The sequence below is a fragment of the Fukomys damarensis genome, unplaced genomic scaffold (assembly GCF_012274545.1).
Source record: "Fukomys damarensis isolate Sample0158 unplaced genomic scaffold, DMR_v1.0_HiC HiC_scaffold_23, whole genome shotgun sequence".
NCBI lineage: Eukaryota > Metazoa > Chordata > Mammalia > Rodentia > Bathyergidae > Fukomys > Fukomys damarensis.
In genome coordinates this window covers 64,248,542-64,256,428 of record NW_022900935.1, presented here as the reverse complement: position 1 = coordinate 64,256,428, position 7,887 = coordinate 64,248,542, and the positions used below count along the sequence as shown (strand labels likewise).

Below are 7,887 nucleotides of genomic sequence, written 5' to 3'. Positions count from 1 at the left end.
TTCGGTTTTTTGAGACAGGGTCTCACTGTATAGCTGAGACTGACCTGGAACGCACTAGCCCAGGCTGGTCTCGAACTCACAGTGATCCTCCTGCCTCAGCCTCCCAAGTGCTGGGATTACAAGCGTGCACCACCATAACTGGCCAGTAGCCTCCTGTATTTGTAAATAAAGTTTTTTTTGAACCAGCTGTGCTCATTGGTTTTTGTATTGCCTGTGACTGCTTTTGAATTACAAGGGCCTAAAACTGATAGTTGTATAAAAATGCTATGGCCTGCAAAGCCAGAAATACTTATTGTCCCGCTCACCACAGAAAATGGTTGCCGTTTCCTATTTAGCATACCTTGTGATAGCAAAGGTATTGCTCCCTTTGTAGTAATAAAAATGTATTGCTTTTCTTGTTTTCATAAGAACAAGTTATAGCTGGGCATGGTGGCACAGGCCTGTAATCCCAGCACTTGGGAGGCTGAGGCAGGAGGATCACTTGCTGTGAGTTTGAGACCAGCCTGGGCTACACAGTGAGTTCCAGAGCAGTCTAAACTACATAGTGAGACCCTGTCTCAAAAAAACAAAACAAAACAAAACAAATCTATAACTTGTTCTTTTTTTTCTTTTCCCCCCCTTGGTTTTTTTGAGACCGGGTCTCACTATGTAGTTCAGACTGCTCTGGAACTCATTATGTAGCCCAGGCTGGTCTCTAACTCTCAGCGATCCTCCTGCCTCAGCCTTCTGTGTGCTAGGATTACAGGGGTGCACCACCATGCCTGGCTTAGATAATGTTTAATATTTAATATAAACTAGAATAAGAGGGAATCTTCAGTGTCATTTAGTTCATTCTTTTTTTTTCACAAAGATAGAGTTGAGACTGAAGGAGAGATTTGCTGCAGATCTCACTAAGCCTGTAATAAAGCCACAGTTTATTTTGGAAATTTGGTATCTAAAAGACATTTGCTGGGCTGGGGATTTAGCTCAGTAGTTCTGCCGCTTGCCTCACAAGCACAGGGTCCCAAGTTCGATCCCTAGTACCAAAAAAAAAAGATATTTGCTATCATGATTCCATTCTCAGTGCTTAAGGGACAATATTCATAAGACTAAAAAGAAACCTGAAGCAGTAGTATGTGCCTATACTTCCAGGAGGTTGAGGCAGGAGGATCCTTTGAGCCTACTACTTCAAGACCTATCTAGCAACATACTGGGGTCCTGTTTCACAAAATAAGTAAAACGACAAAAGGAAAAGGAAATAGATTCAATAGAGGCCAGATTATTTTCTTTTTTTCCTTCTTTTTTGGTGGTACTAGGGATTTAACTTAGGCTTTTATCCTAAACTACATTCCTAGTTTTAAAATTTTTTTTATTTTTATTTTGAGACAGGATCTCCGTAAGTTGCTAAATTCCTCCCTGGACTTGAACTTGTAATCCTCCTACCTCAACTTCCCAGGGTGCTCAGATCACAGGTGTGTGCCACAGTGCCTGATAATTTCAGAGTCTTTCAGATAATTTTTTGGGGGGTGGTACTGAGGATAGAACCCAAGCCTTCATGCACACAAAGCGTATACTCTACAACTGAGCTATACCCCTAGCCCTTTAAGGTAAAGATTTTTTTTGCCATGCTAGGGATCTAACCTTGGGATGTGCTGCCACTGAACTACATTCCCAGCCCTTTAAAATTTTTTTGGGCCCGGGATTTAGCTCAGCGAGTGGCACAGAACCTGCCTCTCAAATACAAGGTCCTGAGTTCAATCCCTGGCTTAAAAAAAATTTCTTTTTGTACTGGGGATTGAACTTGGGTCCTTGCGCTTGCAAGGCAGGCCACCGAACCACTGAGCTAAATCCCCGGCCCCTAAAAATTTCTTTTTTGAGACAGGGTCAAGTTGCTAAGTTGCTTTGGTTGGGATCAAGCCGGGAGTGCTCCTGCCTTAGTCTTCTAGATGCTGGAATTATAGGTGTGTACCACCATATGTGGCTTCAACTTGTTGACTTGTGGCTATAATTCTTTCTTCAAACTTTTTTTTGTTTGTTTGTTTATTGGGCCAGAGTTTTGCTGTGTATTCCAGGGTGGCCTTGAATTCACTATGTAGCCTAAGCTAGCCTTGAACTCATGGTGGTCCTCCTGCCTCAGCCTCCCAAGTGCTGGGAATACAAATGTGTATTCCTACCATGCCCAGCTCTTCAAACTCTTAAATGTGTCTTCAGTTTAGTGTTTTTTTACACAGGAAGTTTGCTTTTAGTATACTTTTATTTGAATTGGCACTTTCATGAGCAGTATAGATTTTGTCAAAAGAGTAAAGATAATGAGGAATTTGGTGAATGAGGAACAGTTTCTGGGCTACATGGGCATTTTTCCAGTCGTGTCTAATACTGTGGCATATAGTGATACCTAAGTATTCCATTAAATTTCTGTTTTGGAATTTATTGTAGGTCGCGAAGGAGTTTGGCTTCCAAAACAATGGCTTCTCAGTTTACCTCAATAGAAACAAGACTGGAGAGATAACAGCATCATCTAGCAAATCCCTCCACTTGCTGAAAATCAAGTAAGTGCCACTCAGAAGGGCCCCAGAAACGGGGAGGAATCATGACCCCCGTGACCCATGTAAGGATCCCTGGGTTCATTGTATTTCCTCCTTATGCCACTAATTAGGTTCTTGTAAATTCCACCATCCAGGTGATTGTGTTGCTTGGCAAGTGTGCTCCTGTCATACTGGGTGCGCACTTACTGTTGAGCAGGGTTTTTTTTTTTTTTTACTTTTTCCCCCCAAGTTTTGGGATTCAAATTTAGAACCTTGCACTTGCAAGGCAGGCACAGTGTCACTGAGCTAAATCATTCAGTCCATGGTTGGCTTGCTCCAGGACAGAAATATCATGGCAGAGTAAAGCTCCTCAACCCGTGGCAGTCTGGAAGCAGAGAGAAAGAAGGGGCCAGGGAGAAGGACACAGCCTTGCGGGTCATACCCTAGGGAGCTGCCTGCAGCCAGGCTCAACCTCTTAACATCACCTTCAGCTCTGAGCCTGTCAGGATGAAATCACTGATGAGTACAACACCTGTATGATCTGATCACCTGCCGAAAGCCCACCTCTGAACACAGGAGACTTGAGGGAACATTTAGATGGAAACCAGAGCAGCTGCATACTCAGCCCCATCTCTGCAGGGAAGGACCTTGACTGCACCGATGTGTGAGAACATGCTGCCTCATCAGCTCTGCTTGCTTGGAGGGAGAGCTGCAGGGTAGTGGCGCACCGTCATTCCTTTGCGTCGGTTACTTGCATTAGTGATGCTGCCAGCTTGCAGAGACCTCTTAACCTGCTGCCTGTATGTATAACGCGTCCCCTGGCCAGGGCTGTTTTTGTGTTGAGTGGCTGTGATAGACCATATGACCTGTGGAGCTGAGAATATTTGCTCTTTGCCCCTTTGCAGGACAAGTTTGCTGTTTGTCTGCACTGCCTGGGCACCTGCTCAAACACCAGCAAGCAGAGCCCATGACTGCCCCTCAATCCTCAGGTTGTAGGCAGCACATGGCTGCCACTCCTGAGGGATTAGGTCAGAATGGTGTGCAGTTGGCCGTGCTCCTGTTTACCAGTAAGAACATGGGGCTGCTATGGCAGTCGGGTCACTTTTGGCTCACCTACTAGGATATCTGGGAAAAAAATTTCATAGTTACAGCATTTGTTTATTCTACAGAAATTTATTGGACACCTACTATTTGTTTGCCACTGTAAGTAGTAAGGTTATGCCTTTCATTGTGACCATTTCCAGACTTCTGAGGTCATCTTTCCTTCAAGCTTATGGAGGCTTCTTGAGACTCATTCCTCATGAATGTTAGGCGAGTTGGGGGTTATACTTGCTAGCTGTGAAGTTGGGGGCTTTACTTTGCTTCACTCACCTTGCCCTCCTCATCTGTGGAAAAAGTGCCTCCCTCAGGTGGGTGTACAGTGCCTGTACCAAGTGAGCAGGAGAAACCATAGCTGTGTTGATTGACTTTGGATTTTTAAGACAGGATCTCACTATGTAGTTCAGGCTGACCTTGAACTCACTATGTAGCCCAGGCTGGTCTCAAACTCACAGCAATCCTCCTGCCTCAGCCTCCTGAGTGCCAGGATCACAGGCGTTCGCCACCATGCCCGGCTAAACAAGAACATTAAAACAGACCTAATAATCAAGGTTGTAAACTTTTGAATTGGAGAGGAGGCTATGTTATTTGGTTGTTTTTGGTTTTGGTAGTGGGGATTGAACTCAGGTCCTTGTGCTTGTGAGGCAGGTGGTGGAACTGCTGAGCTAAATCCCTGGCCCTCTTTTGTAAAAAAATTGAAACGGTTTTTGCTATGTTGCCCAGCTGGCTCCAAACTAGATTCAGGTGATTCTCGTGCCTCATCCTCAATTGGTTTTGGCTACAGGTGTATACCACCATGCCTGGCCATTTTTCACTTCTGGATACTGTTTGATTTCTTTTTCAAATCTGGTTGTTGATGTTGAGCACTCTCAGGGGCCATGCTGCTCCTTCCTAGAAGGTTTCTGTTATACTCTTCTCAGTTTGTGTCTTGGAATTTCAGCACCCAAATCCCAGCGTATATCTCAGTTTGTTCATCTGTTTACTGCAGTTTGTTTTCTTTGTATCTTGGGTATTGGCCCCCCACCCCCCTTCCTTCCACCAGGGATCAAACTCAGGACCTGGCTCTTGCCAGGCAGGCGGGGTGCCACTGAGCTAAATCCCCGACCCTGGGATTTTCTTTTTGAGAGTACCTATTTTACCAAACTTGATCCTGGGGAGTCCTGAAGGAGTTGGGTTTAGTGGCTTTTCTGTTCAGTTGCATTTGCTTCTGTGGGCACAAGGGGGTGCTGTGGAGCTGGAATTCCTCGGAGTTCCTTCATGTCTTGGGTGTCTTTCTCCGCATAGAGTTCTGGGTGCCTCCCCTAAGACATAGGGCAGAGCAGGCCTCTGTTTACAGAGACGTGTCTCCCCATCTGTGTAGTGGGTGGAGGCAGGCAAGATTTCTGCTCAGTTCCTATTTTCAGCTTTTGGAGTCTCTCCTGCTGTTGAACTATCTTTCTGTTAACTGGTTTTCTGTGGGAGTTTCAGGCTTAGTAGCCTGCTTTAAGCACAGAGGCTGAAAGCCTTGTCTCCCTTTGCCCAGTGAATGATTACAAGCCCCAAACCTCAAGTTTCCAGTTGTGATGTGGGCCCCCGGGCAGCTCTGAGCTATGTTCCTTCTATTCTTGCTGACTAGACTGCAGGCATTTGGCATCTGGGAGTTCTTTTACTTTCCTTAGAGGTCAGTGGTGTTAGAGTGTATTTGCTATCTCTGTAATCTAGCATTTGAGCTAAGTATTTTGCTGGCGCAGGATTTTTAGAAATAGCTATCTTGGAAGCAGAAGTCTCTGATCACAATTTTGGCAGTTTTATCACCCATGAATTCAGAGGAGAAAGGTGAGGGCAGATTTGCCGAAGATCTACAGCCATGCTTATTGAAGTCTGCGTCCTTAGAGGATTTATACTCAAGGCCTCTCCTGGTTCTTTTGGTTTGCTGTTCTTTCATTCTCCTTTTCTGTGTACCTTGCTGACGGTGGTTAAATATTTGCCAGAGGGTTTGCTGCAGCCTTTCTCCCCAGGCTGTGAGCCCTCTGTCCACATGTAGCCCTCAGTGTGCTGTGCGTGGCTCCTGAGTGGAAGTGCCACTTAGCCATGCCAGTCCACTCCTGGATGTTGTAGTGTCGGCTGATGACCCTTAACACAGAAAGTGACAACACACGGAATACTGCCATTGGGAAGGACACTCATGGCAAACTTCAGAAAGTAGTACATAAGCAACCTTAGAAACAAACAGAAAGGGCTTTTCCTGAGAATCTGTCCAGCAGAAGTAAGTGCCTAGTGTCCCTCTGTGAGTACTGTAGGTGTTCACAAGATGGAAACCAGCAGTGTGCACTTCATTGCAGGATGAGGCTGCCTTACCAGGGAGTACACACCACTATCGGAAGTCACGCTTGCAAATGGAAGGTTGTACCTGAGGGTTTGTGAGGGGTGTTGGATGAAGGAGATGTCTTCTGTAAAGCAGTGCCCCCATGTCTGTGAATATGTGTGTGCACTGGGTAGAAAGTGATGCCCCCATATTGTGGTACTGGGGCAGAACCCAGCACCTCACACTGACCTGTCACACCTCTCCTTATCTCATTTTTTTGAAACAGGGTCTCGCTGAGTCAGTAAATTGCCCAGGCTTGAGTTATGCTATCTTCCTGCCTTGCCTCCCAGAGTACTGGGATTATGAGTGTGTGCCATGATGCCGAGCTACTATGATGCCCTTTTGTAAAGCAGTGACCTCTGTTTATTCTGGGTCTGCATATCTGTGTACTTGGGTAGGAATGATGCCTTGTTTGGAGCAGTTATCCACATGTATATCCACATGGGGTAGAAAGTGATACCTTTTTGCATAGCAGTGATCCCACCGCACACCCCATCTGTGTCTGTATGTGTGTGGAAACTGGGTTGATCAGAGTAGGTGGGGAGCTGAACAGAGGGCCCAGGAGCAAAAGGGGAATGCAGGGGCCACATAGATAAATAGGACAGGCTGCCTTCGAGACTCAAAGTGAGCACAGGGGTGATTGGGTTCATTTCTGCAGTCAGACACGCATTGGCTGTATTCTACAGCTTTTAAATAAAATATAGGAGAATTAAATAAGAGAACCTGCTGATCTTTATAATGCCAAGAAACAGGATTCTGGTCTCTCAAAACTGGAAAACTTGTTTAAACCTTCAGGATGGTGTCATTTGCTTTTTGCAGATGTCAGAGTTCACATGGCCAGGTTGGTCTGTACAGCTTAGGTGGTAGGTAGGATCACATTGACTTTTTTTTTTTTTTGAGACAGGGTCTCACTATGTAGTTGAGACTGACCTGGAACTCACTGTGTAGCCCAGGGTGGTCTCGAACTCACAGCAATCCTCCTGCCTCAGCCTCCAGAGTGCTAGGATTACAGGCGTGCGCCACCATGATCGCTGCACTGGTTTTGTTCCTTGAACAGGCATGGAGATTTGTTGTTCCTGTTTCCCTCGAACCTTGCTGGACCTTCTTCTGAAATGGAGACATCAACCTCAGTAGGGGTAAAGGCCTTTGGCGCTCCCAATGTGGTGGAAGATGAGATTGATCAGTACCTCAGCAAGCAGGATGGGAAGATCTACAGAAGCCGGGACCCACAACTGTAAGTGCTCTGGGGGTTCTGGGTTGAGCCTGTAGTGGTTGCAGCGGGTCAGGTCAGAAGGGAAGTACTGGTTGATAACATGTCCCTTGTTAATGGGCATCTGATGAAGATGTGGGAATTTTGAGTTTTACCATCTGTTTTCAGATTAAATTTCACCATAGGTTATTTTTTTAGCTTTTTATCATTTGGAACCTCAAAGTGTTCCATACCAAATGTTTTGAAGTATTTGGCTATTAAGGTATTTGGAAGGTGTCCAGGGGCAGTTGAGGGCTTAAACCAAGCCTCTACCTCTACCCTGATGCCCCTGAGATAGTGTGTCCTGAGGGCAGAAGTAGGAGCAGGTGAAGGGACTGAGGGTGGCGAGTCTGGTGGTGTAGAGGCTCCTGGCCTTTCCACAGCTGGTGGCTTTGGTGTTGTGTAGTGTGAGCGGCTGCAGCCTCTAGCAAGCGTCTTCATCTGTGGAAGATACTGCTCTGCGTAGTCACTGTCTTTTGGAGTTATCTCAGATCCTGATGCATGTATACATCTTTTTATTTTATTAATTAATTTATATTTATGTATCTATTTGGGGATCAAACTCAGGTCCTTGTGCTTGCAAGGCAGTCAGAATGTTTGCTTTTTTTTAAAATTTCACTAGTATAGTACATATTTGCAGTAAATGCAGCTTACAGTCATCTTGGGGAGTGGGTGCATGTATACTATGCTTT

General features: G+C 45.6%; 1 protein-coding gene across 1 annotated transcript in view; it reads left to right on the top strand.

Moving 5' to 3' along the window:
- The window catches only part of Nploc4 (NPL4 homolog, ubiquitin recognition factor), a 59,180-nt gene that overhangs the window by 6,718 nt on the left and 44,575 nt on the right, over window positions 1-7,887 (top strand). Inside the window, exons 4-5 of the mRNA XM_010618746.1 lie at window positions 2,416-2,528; window positions 7,004-7,180. Of these exons, the coding sequence (XP_010617048.1) occupies window positions 2,416-2,528; window positions 7,004-7,180 (290 nt within the window). The remainder of the gene's footprint in view (window positions 1-2,415; window positions 2,529-7,003; window positions 7,181-7,887) is intronic.